General features: G+C 39.6%; 1 protein-coding gene and 1 long non-coding RNA gene across 5 annotated transcripts in view; one reads left to right on the forward strand and one right to left on the reverse strand.

The window, feature by feature from the left end:
* large2 (LARGE xylosyl- and glucuronyltransferase 2) overlaps positions 1-12,014 on the forward strand; it is an 89,537-nt gene extending 77,523 nt beyond the window's left edge. For all 4 annotated transcript variants that reach the window (XM_074657481.1, XM_074657483.1, XM_074657482.1 and 1 more), the window contains 10 exons: positions 2,178-2,349; positions 2,653-2,757; positions 2,898-3,010; positions 3,938-4,063; positions 5,238-5,393; positions 5,915-6,078; positions 6,277-6,555; positions 7,656-7,802; positions 7,899-8,094; positions 9,151-12,014. In XM_074657481.1, the coding sequence (XP_074513582.1) occupies positions 2,178-2,349; positions 2,653-2,757; positions 2,898-3,010; positions 3,938-4,063; positions 5,238-5,393; positions 5,915-6,078; positions 6,277-6,555; positions 7,656-7,802; positions 7,899-8,094; positions 9,151-9,348 (1,656 nt within the window). In that variant the 3' untranslated portion in view covers positions 9,349-12,014. The remainder of the gene's footprint in view (positions 1-2,177; positions 2,350-2,652; positions 2,758-2,897; positions 3,011-3,937; positions 4,064-5,237; positions 5,394-5,914; positions 6,079-6,276; positions 6,556-7,655; positions 7,803-7,898; positions 8,095-9,150) is intronic.
* Positions 7,977-24,406, reverse strand: LOC141781777 (uncharacterized). Its single transcript, XR_012596945.1, has 3 exons — positions 23,983-24,406; positions 8,952-9,030; positions 7,977-8,107 (listed from the first exon to the last, which is right to left on the reverse strand). It is a non-coding gene; the product is annotated as an uncharacterized LOC141781777 (long non-coding RNA).
* Between the last annotated feature and the right edge of the window lie 205 nt (positions 24,407-24,611).

The raw sequence follows: 24,611 nt of genomic DNA on the forward strand, positions 1-24,611 counted from the left end.
GTAGACTGACAAGGGAGGGCCTGGTTCACGTCACAGTTACTAGTATCAGTACTGTTAATATCGTGTTAATGTGCATGGACAGAATATTAGAAACACCTTTCAGCGTACGTAACACAGTCCAATACGTCAATAATAATAACCACAGAGAGGATAAACTCTTCTTCTTACTTTATAATAATAGGCCTCCGTCCATCAGGGTTTGACCTTCAGGTCTGACTGTCTGGCACAGCGTCTACTTGACGACGGTGTCATTCTCGATCACAGAGGTCGTATCTGTGTGTGGTTCCCCTCCAAAATGATCTTTATGAACAACTAGAATGGCCCTCGGAGAGCGCAGACCTCCGCCAAGGTGCCTGACTTTAAAAACAGATCACAGCTCCCAGCTGGTGGTACCGTGAGGCGGTCGGCTTGTTATTAACACGGTGTGTTTCCATGTTCTCTCATCCAGCAGCCTTGTTATGTCTGTAGAACGTTACACTACGTTGTCTCTCATCCCGTCATCTACCGCTTTGTCTTCCTCACCGCGGACGTACAGCAGCTGCCACCGCACCTCAAAGTCTCGCCACACATCCGTGTTGTTCTCGTCCGTCGTTCACCTCCGGTGTGTCTGAAATCATTCCTGCTGCCGTCCCACAGTTTGCTTATGAGCCACGGCGACCTGTCACGGTTACGTCACAGACTGGGTGCCCTCATTTGCAACCGAATAGGTTTGTCCCGCCCCGTTTGTTAGAAACCCTGGTCCGACCCACCTCTCGACCTCGCAAAGGCGAGTCGATCAACGCAGGTTAACCCTTTCATACACACAGTTGACCCTGGTTCAACCCTGGTTGAGTCCTCGGTGTGAACGGGCTATTAGAGATATCTTGGTAGCAATTTGACCACAGGCCTGACAAATATAACGCTGTATCACGATCATGTGACAACTTAATCTAAACCAAAATCTGTTCGTAGTACATGTCTTCATACATGTTGAAGGACTTTATGATCCTCTGAAAAGTTATAAAAATCAAAAAAATACCTTTTGGATTTTGCCAAAAACTGAATAAAAGCCTCTAATACAAGTGTGCTGAGGTTACACTCAAAGAAACCACAAAAAAATATAAGTGATCGTTCACACTAAGAACGCGTTGGAAACGCCGGCCGTGCTGCTTTCATCGTTTTATTCAAGGTGCTTGGGAGGTTGCGCTCCTGTCGCACCTGCCGTTACTAAGCAACCAAAATCTTATCAGTAAAAGCCTCGGTGACTAAACTAAACAAAGTCAAAACAAAGGAATTGCTCTCGCTAATGGAGCTCGCCTTCTGCGCGTCGTCATTGGCCACAATTGATCTGAGGGCTCAAAAAACGCACCCCGTGAACGCCCCCTAAAAACGCCAACAAGTGCTTCATAAAAATGCGCTGCAAAGCTACCAGGTTATTTATTACCTGACCACAGTAGATGTTCTCCAGAGTATCCGGTAACCTCGTGTAGCATATCGTGAACACTTCAGGGTGTTATCTCACAGGTTTAAAGTTAAACCGCGACCATCAGCGCAGCGCGAGGTTACAAGGTTTTTCTACTTGACGGCAACAATCGGTAATTGAGTCGGACGAGCTGTTGAAACACTTTCCTCCCAAAGTCAAGTGACACTTCAGCACAAAAACAGCAAATCATTTATTTTAACGTCAAGTTGATGAATGTGCTCTCGGGAGTGATGCGGATGTAAGGAACGAGCGTGGGTAAGAGTGTGTGTGTGTGTGTGTGAGAGATTCCAACCTGCATCACATCATCACATTCTCCTCCCTCTCAGTCTTTGTGCTGAACAATGAGTCCTTTGTGCCGTCGGATGCTTCGACCTGCAGCCTCTCTCCTCCGTTTTCATTAGCCGGCATTAAAGCGGAGGGAAACAGACGAGACTCTAAGCCGATTATATTTGCAGATGATGCACTTATGCAGATCCAATTACTCCGAATCAAGAGAATTAATTAAAAGACACTATTTGCAGATTCAGAGGAGAAAAAAGAAACACATTGAGCCTTCGCCAGAATATGCTGAATGTGTCTTTGTGTCCCCCCCACACACAGAATGCTGCTCATACATAGTGAACACTGGAGTCACTTCACCTGTTTACTGACAGAGAAGAGGAGATGATAATATACAGCAACAATAAAATGTTCCTCTTGTTTCTTGTGTTTTCAGTCCGAGGTGTCGTGGATACCCAACAAGCACTACTCAGGGATTTACGGCTTGATGAAGCTGACTCTAACCAAAGCTTTGCCCTCCGACCTGTCAAAGGTCATCGTCCTGGACACGGACATCACCTTCGCCACCGACATCGCTGAGCTCTGGGGCATTTTTAGGAAGTTCACCGGTGAGACATATTTATGTTATATATTAAAGAAATCTTGTCTGGGAATTTTAGCTTTGTGAATGCCATGCCACGGCGTTGAGGCTGTCGGAGGATCAGTTATTCAAAACTTCAAGTTTCACTTTAATGGCCGCAAAGGTATGAAAAGGACCAGTGTGTAGGATTTCGGGGGATCTATTTACTTTATTCTCGTTATATTATCACTTTTTTCTCGTAAAGTTAGAAACTGTAGACAGTTTGTATGAATAAATAAATAACCTGCTGGAGATTTGTACTGATCAGTGATGTTTGTCGTGTTGTTTTCAGATAAACAGGTGATCGGTCTGGTGGAGAACCAGAGCGACTGGTACCTGGGGAACCTGTGGAAGAACCACAAACCCTGGCCAGCGCTGGGACGAGGCTTCAACACAGGTAACGGTTAGACAGATCTTCTCTGAAAGAAACATTCTGACGGGATCTCACAGGAGACATGTGTTCGCTGCCAAACAGAGACTCCATCTCCAGTATTTATATTCATTTCATTATGAATGATTTCCCGTTCCTTCCTGCAGGCGTCATCCTTCTCTACTTGGAGCGACTGCGGCGAATCGGCTGGGAGCAGATGTGGCGGCTGACGGCCGAGAGGGAGCTGATGAGCATGCTCAGTACATCGCTGGCTGATCAGGTAAAGGGACACCTTCAACCCGCTGAGGACGCCATGACACATGTTTCTCTGTTTGGTTAGGAACCTGCCTATTACACTTTGATTCATCTCGTTAAGGAACGTTAAGGAAATCTGTCCCATAGTTTCCAGGATGTCTCAGTCTGGACAGATGTCAACTTTAAGCAACAGGAAGCATAAAAGACATCATTCACAGTGAGAGACAGCTCAGTAAAAGAGATCGATCTCTCATAACGGCTTCACGTTCTCACGACCCGACTGCAGTTTGTTTGATACACTGCAGCTGCAGAAGTCCAGCTGTCATTTAGTCCTAACAGCTGAGGCTCACAGGAGAGGAGATATTCACTAATACGAGTATGGAAGTCTTTCTAAGCCATTCTTACTTACTCCTCTTATATATGATACACATTCACAAACCCATACATGCATGCAATTTAACTTCTATCACGTCGCCCGCTCATCATTTGCATAAAGTTGAGGGCTAGTCTACTTTATGCAAATCAGGAGCGTCTGACGCGACTCGCCGTCTCTGGAAACATCAGTATCATCTCAGACGTACAGAATGAAACCGTGATGTTTGTTTGCTCTCGGTCTATTTACAGCCACAGATCCGGTACTCTATAGTGTTTGTTGAGCTTCGATCTGCGACCTTGATTGCGTTTTAAAAATCCACAATGCGGCCTGCACACGGGGAGCCGTCTCTGTAAACAATCCTACAGTGTAAGATGAAAGCTGAGGTTGCCAGGGGAACCAGCAGAGAGATAATACTGCTCCTCTTCTTCCTGATTCAACCAGGACAAAGACCTGAACGCCACGATGACTCACACTTTCAGGAAGCTTGTTTTCTGAGAAACAGCACTGAGTCTGTACACATACAGGACCCAGTAGACCCAGTAGAGCTGCCTGAATCTGTTTGTTCACTGTGTGCAGGACATCTTCAACGCCTTCATAAAGCAGAACCCGGTCCTGGTGCACCAGCTGCCCTGCTTCTGGAACGTCCAGCTGTCTGATCACACTCGCTCCGAGCAGTGCTACACCGAGGTGTCCGACCTCAAGGTACGCTCAGACACACACACACACACCCCCCGATCTATTTATTCATTATAAATGATCAATATAATTATGATTTACTGCCAATGCTGTCAGAGAGGATGTCACACCGCCACCACAAACACCTTTAAAGGGGAACTACGCCCTTTTTCAATATCCATACATGTTATTATTTATTAGTTATTCCGATGGTCTAAAACAGCCTCAAATATTTCAGAGCTGAAAAATTCACATTTTAAACAGAAAAAATCTTCCTGCTTGATGTACCTCCTGAAGCGTCAAAACCAAAACTGATCGAACGCGCTTTGATAACATTTTTAGTCAAAACTGATTCTTTTTTCTTTTTTTTTTACAACAAGCAAAAATCCTGTTTTTCCAAACCTAAGTGCCATAATACAAATCAAAAACTGTCTGCAGGATGTTTTAAGTAGTAGTAGGAGTAGGAAGTAGATTTAGGGAAATAAAACAGGTCATCATCCAACATAAAAAAAACGGCATCATATTAATACCTATCTCTGTGAAGCTGCTCAACAGTTTCCCCGACTGGAAATGTGATCTTTGTCTGTCAAGTTTGGCTTTCTTGTGGTGGTTGTCTTTTTTTTTTGTTATTATTATTATTATTATTATTATATATTTTTTATTATTATTTTTTATTATTATTACTATATTCTATTATTATGTTGTATCATTGTTATTATTATTATTTTATGTTTTGGATTATTTTTCATTATTATTATTTAATTTTTAATTTATTATATTTTTTTGTATTATTTTTCATTATTATTTTAATTATGATTTATTCTGTCCACAGAAAAAAACACTTGAGGGCTTTTATTTTGAAACAATAAATCTTTATTTTTTTCATGTCTGACATTTTCTACAGATGTCTAGTCATTGAACCTGTATTGTTACTGTACTGGTATGACGTCAATATACAGTCAATAGATCTCCTTCACTGTCTGTTGTTGCTGTGAACAGCACATGTTCTGCAGCCGCCACATGCTGCTGACGTTCCCTGTGTGGCCCGAGGCTAACAGCTCTCCAAATTAGGACGTTCCCAATAAATTTTCATCCACTACTTTCAGATAAAGGTAGTGGAGTTAAAAGGAACCTTTGAAAGTCCACTGGAGTAAGTGTAGTAACTGTAATGAGTTAACCTCCCCGCTGTGGTTCCTTCCAGGTGATCCACTGGAACTCTCCCAAGAAGCTCCGGGTGAAGAACAAACACGTGGAGTTCTTCAGGAACCTCTACCTGACCTTCCTGGAGTACGACGGGAACCTGCTGAGACGAGAGCTGTTCGGCTGCCCGAGTCAGGCCAGTCCAGAGAGCGTCCAGGTTAGAGACACATTTACATCACACGTACTGACGTTAGCTCGACCTTAATGTGGGACTTCAGCTGAAGCCAATATTCATTTATCAGAACAACACATATCTGATAATGATATGACAGTACATACAGCCCTTTTGCACCAAAACATGTAGAAATGCCACGATAATACACAAGGCGTTTAGCGTGCAATAAGTACGCCTTTCTTGATTTCCGCGTGTTATATGTACGCCATGTATCCTGTAATGACTACAATGTAAACACGTCTGTGTATAAATGCTACGGTAAGAGTTAATGAAGTAGAATAAAAAGCAAGAAAGACCACTTTTGGTGGGCCGGTGGGTCCAACAAACATCAGCCTGTTAACCAGGAGACCCGTGTTCCAGACCGTCGGTGACCCGTGCTTTGTTATTGACGTTTGTGAACAGAACAGGAAATGATCATGTGAAGGATTTTCTGTCTAAAAGGAAAAACTGTTGAAGTGTTTAGTTGAGTTGTAAAAGACTTCTCCCTCTGTCCGTGTCCTCAGCTGCAGGCGGCTCTGGAGGAGCTGGACGAGGACGATCAGTGTTACGACTTCCGTCGGGAGCGTCTCACCGTCCACAGGGTGCACCTCTACTTCCTGCAGTACGAGTACACGCCCACCGAGGACGACACCGACATCACGCTGGTGGCACAGCTCTCCATGGACAGGTACCCGACCGACACGCCGAGCATCCAATCATCCAATTAGTAGCTTAAAATTAGAAAAGTAAAGACACAATTATTGATTTTCAAAAAATTTTAGTCACTAAAGAATCAATACATTTAAAAGAAAAATAGAGCTAGTAAAGTAAATTGCAGCTCTAATCATCATCATCCACAATAACACACGTGTCGTTATCCGTGCAGGCTGCAGATGCTGGAGGCCATCTGTAAGCACTGGGAAGGCCCCATCAGCCTGGCGCTCTACATGTCGGACGCCGAGGCTCAGCAGTTCCTGCGCTACGCTCAGGCCTCCGAGGTCCTGAAGAACCGCAAGAACGTGGGCTACCACATCGTGTACAAGGAGGGCCAGTTCTACCCCGTCAACCTGGTGAGGAACGTGGCTCTGAAGAACGCCAACACGCCGTACGTCTTCCTGACGGACGTGGACTTCCTGCCGATGTACGGTCTCTACGATTACCTCAGGTACAACCAGCCGCGTGCTCCGGTTTGACATTTGAAAGTGACATAGTACATGTCACTGGATTTGATTTACAAATTACTTTGTTTTCTTACATACTGTACTATGACCGTTTCTGACTTTTTATGACATACTATGACTTTTTAGACGTAATATTTTGACCTTCTGTACTATGACTTTTATTCTATTTTGACATATTATACCTTACTATACTAATTTCTTTAAACACTGTACAATGACTTTAAGTATACCGTGACTTTTTAGACGTACTATTTTGACATACTATACTATGACTTTTTTTTTTACAACACACTAAACTATGACGTTTTTGACATAATATACTGTGATGTTTTGATATACTATAACTTTTTAAGACAATACTATTTAGACATACTGTACTATTACTCTTTTGACTTTTAGATACACTTTACTATTGCCTTTTTTGACATACTATACTAATTGTATTTAAACATACTGTATTAGGACTTTTTTGACATAGTACACTGAGTTTTTAAAAATACCATACTATGGTGGACTTGATGGACTTTTTATGACATACTATACCTTTTTATGACTAATTCATTTTTTATTACATATTATACTATGACTTTTTATAACATACTATTTTGACATACTGTACTATGACCGTTTATGACAGACTATTTAGACATTCTATACTATGACGTTAAAGACTTTTTTTAACATACTATACCTTTTTATGACATACTATAGTATTATTGTTTTGAGTTTTTGATATACGATGATTTTTATGACATACTATACTCATTTTTTTTAATATACTATACTATGACTCTTTAGATATACTATAATATGCTGGATCCACTACAATATATAATATTTTCATAATCTGATGACTAGAAAGATGTATTATTGATTATTTTTACTCTGGCTTCAAACCTGTTTTATAATATTCAACATAAATACAGATAAATTATATAAAACGTTTAAGACATGAATACTGTGTTCATCTTACTCGTCCATAACTAGAAATTTTCACTTTTAGTCGTGCCTTCGTTGGCTGCCGCTCACCTGTTGCTCACCTGTTGCTCACCTGTGTCTCACCCGTCCTGTTTCCTCGGTGCAGGAGGTCCGTGGTGCAGCTGGACATGGCTCACACTAAGAAGGCTCTGGTGGTTCCAGCGTTTGAGACGCTTCGTTACCGTCTGTCCTTCCCCAAATCCAAAGCTGAGCTGCTCTCCATGCTGGACATGGGGACTCTCTACACCTTCAGGTACCTGAACACCAACAAACACACCAGCGAATGACCAACGATGTCATCATTTCACCTATATCTCACCGTGTCCTCCCCCCCCTCCTGCCTCTCCAGGTATCATGTGTGGCCTAAAGGTCACGCTCCTACCAACTATGCCAAATGGCGAACAGCCACCACACCTTACAAGGTGGAGTGGGAGCCGGACTTTGAGCCGTACGTGGTGGTGAGACGAGACTGTCCGGAGTACGACCAGCGCTTCGTGGGCTTCGGCTGGAACAAGGTGTCTCATATCCTGGAGCTGGATGCACAGGTACGTCTGGAGGCTGGGGAGAGAGGGTGGAGCTTTATTCTGACAGTTCAGTGCTACAGCAGGTGCTGAAAGACGATGTGGGTATTTCAAACGCACCTGTGGTTTTCTAATCTCTGTGAAAAGTATATGATGATTGTCTCTCTGGGAGAGATGTGGTGATAAATCATTATCCTCCCAGCCAGTTGCACCACTTGCATCATAAATACATATAAAGACTCTCCACTTTGAGCTGAATGGATGTTTACTTCAGATAGTTTGTAATGCAGAGTTATAACTAAAGATGTGTTATGTGTACAGAAGACTCACTTCTTGGATCTTTATTCCAACACTAAAATAGAAACTACAGTGTTTATTAAAAACCTTTGTCTGTAGTAAACCCAGCATGTCATGAAAAAAAGTCATATATATAGTGAGTCATTATAGGGAAAAAAATTCATGAAAAAATTCATGATATACTGTAAAAAATGATAAATATAGTATTAATGTATAATGTAGTAAAAAATTTCATGAAAAAAGTAATTTTTCGACACTCTGTACTATGTCACGAAAATAGTCATAGGATAGTATGTCAAAACAATTTCTTGAAAAATTCATGATAAACTGTCATAAAAATGTATAATATAGTATGTCAAAAAATGTCACGAAAAGGTCATTGCTGCTATATTCAAAATCATACGAGCAACTTTAAACCGAAATGGAAACGATGCAGCCACTCATAATAAATATTATTGTTACACTATAAAACTCCCCTCGTCTCTCATAACTACAATTATCTGATGTTGTGTGGCGCCTTATATCTGATCACAACTTCAGTCTGTGAGGAAGCCAACAGTAATAATAATATAAATATGACTTACTTTATCCATTGAGTTTTAACGGTGTTCTCTTTGTGAAGCCTCTTCCCACCACAGCTGCTCACAGTCTGATGAAACCTGTCTGAATAAACACAAAGAAGAAGAAGAAAACTATGTTTGCTGTTGTAGGATTTCAGTAAATCACTTCTTTAGAACTGTTTGTGAAGGCTGAACATTTGTGTTTCCTGTTTTTTGTCATCAGGAGTACGACCTGATGGTCCTCCCCAACGCCTTCATGATCCACATGCCCCACGCTCCCAGCTTCGACATCTCCAAGTTCCGCTCCAGCTCCAGCTACCGCAACTGCCTGAACACCCTGAAGGAGGAGTTCCACCAGGACCTGTCCAGGAAGTACGGCTCGGCCGCTCTCAAGTACCTCACCGCCCAGAGGAACATCTAAAAGACCGGGACTGCCGAGAGCCGAGCGAGTCCGTCGGAGCCTCCGAGCTCCTGAGAAGCTGGGACACGTACTGCCGCGGCACTGCGCCGCGGGGCCACATCGCCGCAGGGCGCACACAAACACAGTAAAAGCTTTACAGCCCCCTTTTGAACATTCTCGGGCTCCTGTGCATTAATTCTCCAGTCGACTCCACCTCGAGGTGACAAAGAGGACGAGACGCAGGGGACGACCAACCGGACAGAGCGGCTGCAGCGGGTTTCCTGAAACGCTGTGAGTTGCGAGGGAGCGATGGCGATGGATGAGCGTGGATACCGACGGGACTAGCTTTAAGGCCGGGAAATAACAACCATATTCTTACAACTTGTTCTGACAATCAGGGCTTTTTTTCCCAGAAGACGCACGATGAAAACAGTCCGTCCACGTGGACGTCCGGACACGACGGGACCCGTGTCGTTTTTGGGGAAAGATTTCAAAAAGAGAACATTTGAATCGAGTCAGTGAGGCCAGTCGACCTGGAGAAAGATTCAAGCCTTATCACTCCATCGTATTTACTGAGGTATTTCATTTCTCTTTTTCTTTATTTGTTCCAGTGTAAATCAGAACCAATGAATAATCGGCATTTATAATGTTTTGATTACGACTTTACATACGTTTATTTTTACTTTCTATATTTTCTGACCTCTTTAAAAAAAGAAAATCCATCTCGTCCCCGAGCCAATAATTTCAGATTTTCTGTGAGCTTCAGGGATGTGCTTCGTGTGTGTGTGTGTGTGTGTGTGTGTGTGTGTGAGAGAGTGCGTGTGATCCAGCTGCATCATATGGCTCGTCTTCAACACGCTTTACTGATTGTCGTCGATGTCATTCTCGCTCTTGTCTTGATCATATATTTGCCTGCATGTAAAGAGTTGCACATAAGAAAATAGTCATAATTCAGTTTTTTTGTTTTTTCCATCATTCATCCCTCCGAAAGAAACAAAAACTATTAATGATAACCGATATATCGTTATTACTGATCGGGACCAACTCTGACACCGTGACACTGAGTTGTTATTAACGAAGCTATTCGCTCTGAAATTAAACTGCTACGAACGACAGACGAAGAGCAGGAGCTTTCTGTTTTTACTTTCGTTTTGTGTTTGTGTCATTACGTTTTAATTACGTCTATAATGAGTCTGATGCACTGGATAGATATATATATATATATAAATATATACGTGCCATCTACTGAACCACCGACCCGCTTTTTACTTTGTGAAGTCCAACTGAAATGACTAATTGATACCCGTCTGCAGTCAGATTAAATTTAAAATTGACATTTACAGAAATGCTCCTTTAGCCTCCAAACGTATTAACGTTACCAGTTAGCTAACGTTAGACTGTTTGACGCTAAAGTCAGACTGTTTGATGCTAAAGTTCTAGCTAGCGGGACCGGTTCTAGGTTTTTGGGGGCCCTATGCAAAATCTTGTTTTTTATTGACCAAATGCTACTTTTTCCACATTAAAAATATTTTAATATAACTAACAACTGCATTGCTAACAACAAAATCAAAACAAACATGTAAATTATAAATTAAAAAAACAATAGAATTACTTTTTAAAATATTTTTTGGAGGATAAATTACAAATTAATGAACAAAAATAAACCACTTTTGATGTTTGATTTATGTTAAATGTCACTTTGAATTATTAACTAAAGGTAATGTATAAAAACATGTTAGTTTAGAGCCCTGCAGTTAACGCTGTAATTAACTTGACAAAATAACCGAACAGCTCACAATAACAGCCGGTCGTATGTCACACCAGATACAACAGAAATGAGACGTTAGCTGCAGTTAACAGTCTATTTCTGTTTTATGCAGAGAAGTTCTGGATCAATATGAACACACAGACGAGGAGGCGCCGCCTTTAAACCACACGTATAAACACCTCATTTACAGAGCACATCTGTATGTTTTAGCAAAAGGAAAACGTGTTTCAGTTTCAGTTGGACTTTAAGCTTCCTAATTTCTTATATATTAATTTTGTGGAGGACGGCAGTGTCTCACCTTTAATCTCAACCTGCTGTCAGATTAAAGTCTGATTGACCAAAACTATTGGAAACATTATTGTCCAGATTGACTCATTTCATTGTTTATCCAATCAGAATGTTTTAAAGTCTTTTCCTCCAGAAGAGGATTTAGTTTCTTCTTTAGCTCCATTGAGAGACAGATTGGGGATGTGACATTAGTTCTGTTTTCGATCATTCATCTGAAGTATTGTTTTAGTCCATCACATTGTCCGTTTAGTTTCTTGATCCCCACCTGCGTGTGAACAAAAGGAAAGTCGAGAACTGATTGAAATCTAGTTTCCACAGAGGATACGGCGGAGTTAGGAGCCGGCGTCGGATCACGAGCGCTGGTTTTATGTGACGGGGGCTCAGACGGTTTGTTTGGTGGCGAGTGAGTGTGAACTAAAGAGCCCTAACCCCCCTCCCTCCCTGCTATCCATTGACTTGTTGTCGATTGTGGTAAATGCTAGTGCCTTTGCTGTATTGTGAAACTGGATATTGATTGTACTGTTGTACCGACAGGGCCTGGGGATAGTCAGGCACTCTATTTATTATTGTTGACTCAAATCAATCATATTTTTCTATGTAAGTGCTTTAAATAAAATTTGCCCTTTTTTAACACTTTGTCTGTATTTCTTCTTTTTCTAATGCGACTCAGAAAATCTGCAGCATCCTCAGCAAACACCAGTCAAACTGGTGAAAAATGCCTTTTAAACGCTTATAGATCACATTTCCCGTTAGATTTTATGTGTTGCAAACGTACCTTAAAGGGGGAGGTTATTATCAAGTATTTAAAAAAATCTGCTGCTTTATGTAAATGTATGTATATATTTATTATTGTAAATCAATGAACAATACAGATCAATAACAGATATTGATCCAGAAACCCTCACAGGTACTGCATTTAGCATAAAACAATATGCTCAAATCATAACATGTCAATCTGCAGCCCAACAGGCAACAACAGCTGTCAGTGTGTCAGTGTGCTGACTTGACTATGACTTGCCCCAAACTGCATGTGATGATCATAAAGTGGGCATGTCTGTAAAGGGGCGACTCGTGGGTACCCATAGAACCCATTTACATTCACTGATCTGGAGGTCAGAGGTCAAGGGACCCCTTTGAAAATGGCCATGACAGTTTTTCCTCTCCAAAACGTTGCGTAAATTTGGAGCGTTATTTAACCTCCTTCTTGACATGGTTGGTACCGATGGATTCATCAGGTTTTCTTGTTTCATATGATACCAGTATCTTCACTCTAGTTTAAAACTGAGCCACTACAACCTAAACAACGCAAGTTGTGTTAATGTGTTAAAGAAATTAGTGGCGTTAAAAACGAGTTTTCCTTAATGCTTTATTATTGCATTAACTTGACATCCATCAATTAATCTGCAACTTTTAGCGACAAGTGAGGTGTTTGTTCTGTAGCTCTGTATCGCGCTTTACTCTCGGTCCAATTAAAGACGAAGGATTTGATTTAAATTCCTTTCATAACTGTACACAGCTTGGGAATACGTCACAGAACAGAAATGAAAGACGCTCTGACTTGTTTCGCCGGGACGTTAAGCCTGTGTAAACCTTCCATGTGTGTAATTGGTCCAATCAAAATTTCCAATACAAACTGGATTATTTTGGATGAATACAGACGTCCCCTGATAGTTCTCGTCCCGTTTAAATGCTAATCACGACAAAGTAATTGGATACATAAATTTCCCTGCAGTGCGTGTTTAAAAAAAGAAATTACTTTTGTTCAGAAATGATCACGAAATGATTTTCTGAACAAAAGCAACACCTGAAGTTTGTTTTCTACACTTTTTTTTTTGTCAGAAAACAAAAACAAGTAGACAGAACTTTTACCAGAGTTTTGTACATCTGTGTGATGAACATAAATATGTCTGATTAAGTATAATAAGCCAAACGTGGTGTGCAACAAGAGTCCCAGACCATCAACATATATGTAATGTACTTCCAGTATCTGTATGCACATACTGTAAATCTTCTGTCTCTCCTTAAACAATGGAACCATAAATGTGATGTCAGCCGTCCTCGAGCTGCCGGGTTACAGCAGAAATATGTCCCTGTCTCCCCTCCAGGTTCTTTATGAATTATTGTTCAGCCTCTCTGCATGTAGGCCAACGAACGCCATCAGCAGACATACTGAACATACAGTACAATATGTACCATGATTCATGCCATGAATTATTTTCAGAATATGTTACGCTACTCAGAAATGCTGTCATTTGGCATCAGAGATTTACTGTACATTCTCCAGGACAAACTTTATGGAAAAAAAAGAAGTGAACAATTGTAGGTTTTCAACAGGATAAATATCTGTATGATTTGTCTTTGTGAAATTTGTCGTCATACTATATTATATATTTTCATGACAGTGTTTCATGACTTTTTTCAACATACAATAATATGACTTTATTTCGTGATATTTTTCGACGTACTATACTATGACTTTTTTTGGTGACATTTTTCGATATACTACACCGACTTTTTTTTCATGAAATTTTTCGACGTACTATACTTTGAAATTTTTTCACAAAATGTTTCGACATACTAGTAAGACTTTTCCATAAAACTTTTTCGAAATACTATACTATGACTTTTCTTATGAATTTTTTTGACATAAAATACTATGACTTTTTTTAATGAAATTTTTAGACAGACTTTAGTATGACTTTTTTATGAAATTTTTGTATAATTTTTTGACATACTATAGTATGATTTTTTCCATAATTCTTTTTTTATACTTCGACTTTTTTTCATGAATTGTTTTTGACACACTTTAGTATGACTTTTTTTAAATGTATACTATGACTTTTTGTCATGAATTTATTTTTTTATTTTTCGAAATACTATAAAATGACTTTTTTTATGAAATTTTCGACATACTATACTAGACTTTTTATCATAAAAGTTTTTGTTAAATTTTCAACACGCTATACTATGACGTTTTGTCATACATTTTTTTGACAAAATATACTATGACTTTTTTTATGACATTTTTCGACAAACTAAACTAACTTTTTATTTTTATTTTTCGGCTATGACTTCTCCATTACTTTTTTTTGGTGAAATTTTTCGACATACTGTACAATGACTTTTTTCATGAAATGTTTGACATAGAATACTATGACTTTTTTCTTTTTAATTTTCGACATACTATAGTGTGAATTTTTTTCATGAAATGTTTCGACATGCTACACTATGACTTTATGAATTATTTTGACATAAAATGACTTTTTTCATGAAATCTTTCTACATACTATACTATGACTTTTTTTTTATTTTTCGACATACTTTACTGACTTTTTTTCACGAAATTTTTCAAAATACTATGACTTTTTTCATGAATTTGTTTTTTATTTTTTGACATACTGTACAATGACTTTTTTTCATGACATTTTTTTGACATACCATAATATGAATATCATGTTTTTTTTAATGAATATTTTCGACCTACAATACTAGGAATGTTTTTCATGAATTTGTTTTTTATTTTTCGACATACTATACTATGACTTTTTTCATTAATTATTTTCGACTTACTATACTATGACTTATTTTTACATGAATGTTTTCAACATACCATAAGATTTTTTTTAAATTAAATTTTTCGATATATTATACTATCACTTTATTCATGATTTTTTTTGACATACAATGACTTATTTTTCCTGAAATGTTTCGACATAATATACTATGAGTTTTTTATGATATTTTTTATGGCACACTATACTGTGACTTTTTTAAGACATACTTTACTTTGACTTTTTTATGACATTCTACACCATGACGTTTTTATGACATACAACATATGACATTTATTGGCATATTATACTATGATATCATAATTAACATAGCCACACAGACACACACCTCCTCACAAGAGTTCAGATTAAGCAATTTCCTGTCAGCTGTTTCCAGCGCTGACATTTATTACCACAGCCTGGAAATTGAATTGTCTTTTGCAATGGCGTTTCTTGAATGATGGCCACGTTCTCCAGTTTTCTTTCACAAAACAGAGCGCGGAAAATAACTGTGCAGTCGAGCATTTCCTCATCTCCAATATCTGCAAACACAATGGGAGGTACTGCGATAATCATCTCCTGCAGGAGAGAAAGCCTCCCAACTCCACAGCCATGCTCACTCAGCAGTGTTCAGTGATGTACTGTTGTTAGATACAAAGAACGTGGAGGAAGCATTTTCAGATTTCAAGAGTTACAACAAACATAAAGAGTGGCTGAGGAACAAACACTCTTTTGTGCAACACATCTCTTTCCATCCATCCATCTACTGTGTCTGTATGTATCTGAATCACAAATTAATTATTGTGATGCATGCTTGGTCTTCTGAACAATATTCCCATGATGCACTCTGCTGCAGGAACATCAGCAGCTAACCTCATGGCTAACCCACAGGCTACAGTACAATATGCAAATTCATCAACTCATCAAAGATATCGAACACTCACTGTATGTCTGCCTGTAGCCTTGACACGTGGCTCTGAAAAGTTTATAATCATATATATATATATATATATATATATAAATATAAATATAAATATATAAATATAAATATATATAAATATATATATATATATATATATATAAATAAATAAATATATATATATATATATATAAATAAATAAATAAATATATATATAAATAAATAAATATATATATATAAATATATATATATATAAATAAATAAATATATATATATATATATATATATATATATATATATCTTCTGCATGGAAACAAAGGGTTAAAATAGCTAAAAGAAAATTACTTGAATGCCGTCCTTTTATAAAAAAAAATACGATTGATTTCAACATAAAAATATAATTTCATACTTTTACAATTAATTTTTAAAAGAATGATGTAATTGAAATTCTTTATAAATTTAAACTTTACGGATATACGAATTCCTTTTCATCCTTCAAGTGTTTTTCTGATGGGGATTAGAACATATTGTTTTTGTTATGATCATATGGAGGATATGATGTAATCATTTTGGTTTGTTCGTCATGTTCCCTCGGGGGAAGAAATCAAGAGACGGCAGCTTCGTATTCTGTTGCCTTGAGACAACAACAACAAAAATAATACTACTCTATCATTTAAAAAGTAGAACTTTAAATACTACATTCTACTATTGGCTTAAAAAATATTTAAACATTTTTTGTGAAGACAAAAGAAAGTTTGATCTTTCATACTAGAAGGCATGATTGCAAAAAATGGCAAAGGCACTCTTTGAGGAAGGAAGAAACAAAGAGGTTTTAAGAAAACAACAAATATGTGACATTGAAACCGATGAGCGATAACAATGACGGAAACACAACAGCATCATATCCACCGTGGGTCAGATAGAATGAAATGAACTACAGGTGAAGATGATTTAACCCTCCTGTACATCGACCTGCATATCGCTCCAGTCAGACCTCCACCTGCCTCTCCAGCGGTGGAATAAACCTCCCGACCCGATCGGAACAGCGGTCAAGGTCAAGACTGTTTCAAATTCTGTGGTTCAATGTCACAAGAGTTGACGGAAAGTCACGCCGACTCCTTTTTCGGTAGTGATATATTATAGCTAAAAAACTAAAACTGAAATTAATTCACATTAATATTTATTTTAGTTTTAAAATATAGTTTGTTTTTCTGAAAGAATTTAGTTTCAGTTTACTAAAGATATTTTGGTTTATTATAATAACTCCTGCTTTGAGTTCATATGTTTCCAGGACTCATCCCGGTCGCTCTGTGATGACTTCATCAGCTCTTCTCCTGGTCCAGAGCCGGCTGACGGGAGCTGTGTCCGGTGTCCGGTGCCGGTGTCCGGTGTTCGGTGTGGAGCAACAGGAGGTGATGGAGCCGGAGGAGGTGATGGAGCCATCGGGGGGGACCAGGCCAATTATTAGTGTCAGAGCCGAGGCACGATCGATGTGGCTCCAACAAAAACCAACTCCCACCAGCGGACCCAGAGGACTCTTCATCCTCCTCCTCCTCAGATCAATGGCAATAACCACTCCCCCTCTCCTCCTCTCCAGGAGCTCAATAAAGAGGAGGCTAACACTCTCCCTCTCCTCCTCCTCCTCTTCTCCTCCTCCTCTCCAGGAGCTCAATAAAGAGGAGGCTACCACTCCGTCTCTCTCAGCTGTGATTAGCCTCACAGACGGAGAGCACTGATGTATCCATCATATTTACTCCGGGTGGTTATTGTCCCGTCTGTGTTTTATTGACTGCTGGGTCTCTGGAGACGTCGGGGTTGTCCATTGATGATGGAGTCACAGAGAATAGAAAAGACCGCACAGCAAAAATATTGTTTAACTGTGAACGACCAGATTAATCCTCATCCTACCGACTGGGGGCCCCGTAGGGTCCACCTCTTCAAACAGATGTTTTAATGCCAGAATCGATATATTTGCTTCATCTGAGTCTTTGTGGAGATAGAAGGAAATTATCGCTTTTATTGTTGTAGTCTGAGTAACGTGACGTCATATCCGTTCCGTATCCGTCAACCAAAACAAACCTCAGCGAGCCAAAACAGACTTTTTTTTGGATGGATGTCAGCCTTTCTTCAGCCTTTTGGTATCTCTTTTTTTGTTGTTGTTTTTTTTTGTTTTTTTTTACATTTTTCAGACATTTTATCTGAGTTTTTTCGGACGTATGTCAGACTTTGTTTCTGCCTTTCTTTGGCCTACTTTCGTAAATTTTTGGGACATTTTTCAGACATTTTTAGGACATTCTTCTGAATTTATTTTTGGATATACGTATGTCAGCCTTTTTTTTTATCCTTTTTCAGACACATTTTTTGGAATTTTTTTTGTCAGACTTTTCTTCTGCCTAAAGAACAAAGTATAAACGTTGGAGGGTCAGCGTGGATACGACCTGCACCCTCCCATGTTAAATCCAGCGTGGTAAACACTACACATCCAGTAAAGGATGGAAACACTTTGGGTTTCACACATTGACAGGAAAAGCAGAGCTAGACAGAGCAGAGCTAAAGCTGCATGCTAATGTCTAAAAAAGGCCAAAATATGTCAGAAAAAATAAGTCAGAACAAAGGCTGAAATATTTCCGAAAAAAAGGTCAGAAAAGGTTAACAGAAAACGTTATGGTATGGAGGTAACGTTATGGTATGGAGGTAACGTTATGGTATGGAGGTAACGTTATGGTATGGAGGTAACGTTATGGTATGGAGGTAACGTTATGGTATGGAGGTAACGTTATGGTATAAAGGTAACGTTATGGTATGGTGGTAACGTTATGGTATGGTGGTAACGTTATGGTATGGAGGTAACGTTATGGTATGGTGGTAACGTTGTGGTATGGAGGTAACGTTATGGTATGGAGGTAACGTTATGGTGTGGAGGTAACGTTATGGGTAACGTTATGGTATGGAGGTAACGTTATGGTATGGAGGTAACGTTATGGTATGGAGGTAACGTTATGGTATGGAGGTAACGTTATGGTATGGAGGTAACGTTATGGTATGGAGGTAACGTTATGGGTAACGTTATGGTATGGTGGTAACGTTATGGTATGGAGGTAACGTTATGGGTAACGTTATGGTATGGTGGTAACGTTATGGTATGGAGGTAACGTTATGGGTAACGTTATGGTATGGTGGTAACGTTATGGTATGGAGGTAACGTTATGGTATGGAGGTAACGTTATGGTATGGAGGTAACGTTATGGTATGGTGGTAACGTTATGGTATGGAGGTAACGTTATGGTATGGTGGTAACGTTATGGTATGGTGGTAACGTTATGGTATGGAGGTAACGTTATGGTATGGAGGTAACGTTATGGGTAACGTTATGGTATGGTGGTAACGTTATGGTATGGAGGTAACGTTATGGTATGGTGGTAACGTTATGGTATGGAGGTAACGTTATGGTATGGAGGTAACGTTATGGTATGGTGGTAACGTTATGGTATGGAGGTAACGTTATGGTATGGAGGTAACGTTATGGTATGGTGGTAACGTTATGGTATGGAGGTAACGTTATGGTATGGAGGTAACGTTATGGTATGGTGGTAACGTTATGGTATGGAGGTAACGTTATGGTATGGAGGTAACGTTATGGTATGGCGGTGACGTTATAGTATGGAGGTAACGTTATGGTATGGAGGTAACGTTATGGTATGGTGGTAACGTTATGGTATGGCGGTAACGTTATGGTATGGAGGTAACGTTATGGTATGAAGGTAACGTTATGGTATGGCGGTAACGTTATGGTACGGAGGTAACGTTATGGTATGGCGGTAACGTTATGGTATGGAGGTAACGTTATGGTATGGAGGTAACGTTGCGGTGGAGCCGGCCGTCGCTCTCGTCTCCGTGGTCAAATGGGCCGACGCTACGACTGTAGAGCACCCAGATACTGACGTTTGTGTTCTCTGCATTGAAACGGCCCCGATGGAGCTGACCATGGATGGATAAAGAGAACGGAGCTGACGGAGAGCTAGAGACCACCTTGGAGAAGTTAGAGGAAGTAGACACGTGGGACTACGTCCGCTTTTCAAAATAAGGTGTTAACAAAGAGAACTGTAGATACTAAAATACATCTATGGAAATCAGATTGATGGATTATATTCACCAGAAGTATAAAACATTATAAATTAAAAAGAGAATCCCACTAATCTGTGAGGGAAATGTCTTTATTCTTTGATTTCTGAGTTGCTGGATAATCAATAATTCCTGACAATGATCCTGATATATTTGACTTCAGGACATCTCTGACTACATACATGCTGAAAATCAAACATTTTTAACTCCCTAGAAGTGGATGATTCATCTTTTAGCTGAATTGTTGGGCTCTATATCAGATGACATTTCAGACAGGAAGTACAGCGTCGTTATATATCAGAGGAAAAAAACTTCACTGCAATTAAAGGGTCAAAATGGATCCATGAAAGTGAACCCCAGGACGATTTCCAGCTAATGAGAGAGAGGTTGTTTTTCTCTGCTGAATGTTTAAAGTTAATTTGATCAATATGTGTTATTTGTCAAACGGTGATATTTAACATTTACACTTTAATGAGTTGCTTTGCTTAATGACATAAAGGGACAGCAGGGTTGTGCTGGTAGGATGATTTGGGTGTTACTTTAATTGAGTGCATGTCATTTAGAAATACTGCGCTAATTAGTTTACTGCCAGGAGGGTCAATAAATACATCTGTACTGTCTGTCTGCTCCGCTGGCTTCATAAAACCCTCATTAGGTGGCGTGTGTCGTTATTTCACTCACAACATTAAAGAAGATCAAATATTTAACTGTTTTATCTGAACTCTACTCAGATGTGAGTTTATATTCTAACATCACCTTTGAGTTAAAAATTAAACTGTTTTAGCAGCATGAAGTTAATTAATTCATTTTTTATTTAGCTACATGAAGTTTATTTCCAAATCATCATTTAAAAATACACTTCAGAGGGAAATTGTACTTTTTACGCCACTTAATGTATTTGACACTTATATTTACTGGTTACTTTTTACATAAAGAAATATGATCTACTTCTATGATACGATGTCCATCAGCTTATTGAAACAAAGAGTCATAAGTCCTACAGGATCCTGACGGAGACAAATCAATAAAGTGACGAGTAATAAAGAGCAGGAGACACTTACAGTGTGTTCCAATCCACGTACTTCCAGAAGTACACTTCAGTGTAGTGCACTTTGTACACTCTGTACTCACTTGAGTAGTGCGTAAATTTCAGCGGGGTAGGATCGTCTCAAATGGAATACTCTGCGGTGCACTGACCGGAAATGACGATCGCAACATTTAACCGCGGCTCGCTACCCGCCAAAATATCTTCTGAAAAAAAATGAAAGCAGAGTGGAAATTACGTTTCCAACGTCGTGGCCTACGATGTGTCCTCCTGTTGGCTGAAAATGCGCCGGTATGTTTACGTATTGTATTGTTTTATTCTGTGATCTATGTCTGTTTGAATAGTGGTCGTGGCTCCGCCCCTTCCGCTACGTAGCCAAGATGGCGACAGTTGAGTGTGGAAAGTGTCCAGCGTTCCACACTCAACGATCTGACCGTTTGAGTACAACATCCGGGTACTTTGCTAAACCCTGCTTCGTAGTCCAGACCTCTGGTGTTGAACTGAGATTTAAGGTGAAACTTTTCCTCCTGCAGCAGCTGAAAGTGAAATCAAACTCTGTGTGTGTGTGTGTGTGTGTGTGTGTGTGTGTGTGTGTGTGCGTGTGTGTGTGTGTGAGAGAGAGAGTGTGTGTCCAATGTGGCCCCAGGTCTCCAATTACAGACCGAACTTCTCATCTGGAACAGAGGCCAAAACACCTGCTCACAACATCTGCTGAGCTCCCTGCAGGACAGTTGTGTGTGAATTAGATGTACACATTGGACTATTACTTTGTGTGTGTGTGTGTGTGTGTGTGTGTGTGTGTGTGTGTGTGTGTGTGTGTGTGAAGGGATCAGTTCCTGAAAACATAAATAGTTTTAAAAGGGGACTTCTACTGATTTAATGCACCAAACTCTGTTTACGAGTCACAGCGAGCATGTGGCTGTTTACCAGGCAGGGAGGGCTCATCAAACACACTATCAAATTGCATTCTGGGAGGTGTAGGACCACCAGAGACTAAGGCTGTATTCAAACCCTCACACTATACTATCAGTAGATGTGGCCAAAAAACAACAACAGCCAAAAACAGCTTGTTTTTTTACATTTCTCGTAGCTATTTCATCACTAAATTCACCTCTGAGAATGTTAGAGGCGAGAAATCAACTGTGTAGATTTTGAGAATTGACAGTTTTACGATATTAGACGGTGAGTCGAATATTTACTCCGATGTTTTTAGAGTTAAGAAGCTCCACAAACTGTTGTCGCAGCTAGCTATAGCGCCTGCGGGGGTCGCTGTACCTCTCCAGCCGGGCGGTCCCGCTCACAGACCGCTATGAGCTGCTGGAGCTCTCTAGAGACCGGTCTGTAGACCAGAGGCTGTTATTTCCTTGTTGATGGATAGTTTGTTTAAATATCACAACACAAATGTCCATTATAAATTTTCAAATTAACTTTTTGGAGTTGAAAAGCTCCACAACCACAATTTCAGACTTTTTTCAGAAATTTTTTCTGCCTTTTCTTGGATTTCTTTGAACATTTTTCAAAACATTTTTGGAGATTTTTCGGACATTCCTCTGGCTTTTTTTGGAGATTTTTCAAAGTTTTTTTTTTTTACTTTTTTCAGACTTTTTTTCCGACAATTTTAGAACATTTTTAGACAATTTTCTGACTATCTCCGAACATTTGTTTGACATTTTTGGGATTTTTATTCAGACATTTTTGGAATTTTGTTCTGACTTTTTTCAAACAATTTTAGAAAATGTTTCTGAATTTCTTTGGACATATTTCGGATTTTTTTCGTTGTATTGTTCGATAATAAATATTGTAATAGTGGTACGAGTTTTATCCAGTGCTTTAAGAGCTGGTTTAAAGGCTAAATGCTCGTCTAGCATACTGTTAAATACATCACTTTAACTGTGTCCTACTACATACTACTGAGGAACGCAGTATACAGTATGTATTGTATATTGTATACTGCGTTCGTCAGTAGTATGTAGTAGGCGGTTTTGAATACAGACTGAAAGTCAGGATTATGTCGACCCATGCTGCATCATGTAAACTGAAATTCAGCTGCATATTTCTTGTGCTCACAGCTCTGCTCCCTTTACACGTCTTCTCTTCTGAGTCATCAATCAAATGATATGTCTTTGCTTCTTTGCCTTTAACCAATCAAATGGGTGTTTTCTGTATTAATTTGAAACGTATTTGCATAAAGTAGTAGTAGTAGTAGAACAGTAACTGTAGTTGTTTTTTATTCGTGCCCTGCCTCAACCCCGTCTACTATAAATCACATTTACATAATACTAATTTGCAACAGCAAATAGGTTTGGAGTGAAACATAATGGCCCCTAAATTAATTTCACCATAATGAGATGTTGTTAATTAACATTTCTGCAAAGCTGCAAAACGTTCACTGACAACTTATTGCATTTGTTTTCATTACAATATCCGCTAGCAGCTAAAGCTTAATGAACGCTTTATGGTTGTTTAGGCAACTCAAAGCACTCGGTTGAGATTAGAGAAAGATGGTGGCTTTGGTTCAACACTGACAGTCAACACTGACTGAAACACACACACAACAATATTTAACCAAAACACATTATTTCACAAACTGATTCCTTCAACGTGTATTTGAGATGCAAAACAACCAACATGAGATCCAAAACAACTACAAAGAGCTACAAAACAACCAAAAAGAGATGCAAAACAACCAAAAAGAGATCCAAAACAACTACAAAGAGCTACAAAACAACCAAAAAGAGATGCAAAACAACCAAAAAGAGATTCAAAACATCTACAAAGAGATGCAAAACAACCAAAAAGAGATGCAGAACATCTAAAAGCCTTTTAAATGATGTGCACACTCCGTGCACGCCGGCGTGGTAATGGTGTGGACCCGCTGTTGGACATCAGGTTGCTCTCTAACAACACTAACTGATCTACAGTCTGACTGACAGAACATTCAGAATATACATGTTCATCCTACCTTTGGCTGCAGGTTGAGGTCTCTCAAGCAGCTGTCTCTGAATCAGTCTCCAGTCTGTCCTCAGTGTCCCACACCTCCTCTCCTTGTCCTCCTTGTCCTTCTTCTTCTCATGGCAGTATCTCACAGTTCAGATGCATCTGAAGAAGTCCCAAAGAGTAAAGCCTGATGGTGATGAATCTGGTTCTGTTGGTTCTCAGTGGAGGTTTTGTCCTGAATGTCCCCCATCTTGATCTTCTGACAGACAGAGTCCTGCAGAGTCCTCAGTCTTAGTTCAGTCACAACCTCTCTCTCTGTTCTGTCCTCACATAGTTTTAGTAGTTTTCAGACTCTTTCTGCCATCCAGCAGTTATACTGTTACTAATGATATATTTAAATTAAAACGTGCACAACACAACCCTCCTCCACCTCTCCTCAGTGTGCACCACAACACAACCCTCCTCCATCTCTCCTCAGTGTGCACCACAACACAACCCTCCTGCATCTCTCCTCAGTGTGCACCACAACACAACCCTCCTGCATCTCTCCTCAGTGTGCACCACAACACAACCCTCCTCCACCTCTCCTCAGTGTGCACCACAACACAACCCTCCTCCATCTCTCCTCAGTGTGCACCACAACACAACCCTCCT

The sequence above is a fragment of the Sebastes fasciatus genome, chromosome 2 (assembly GCF_043250625.1).
Source record: "Sebastes fasciatus isolate fSebFas1 chromosome 2, fSebFas1.pri, whole genome shotgun sequence".
NCBI classification, from domain to species: Eukaryota; Metazoa; Chordata; class Actinopteri; order Perciformes; family Sebastidae; genus Sebastes; species Sebastes fasciatus.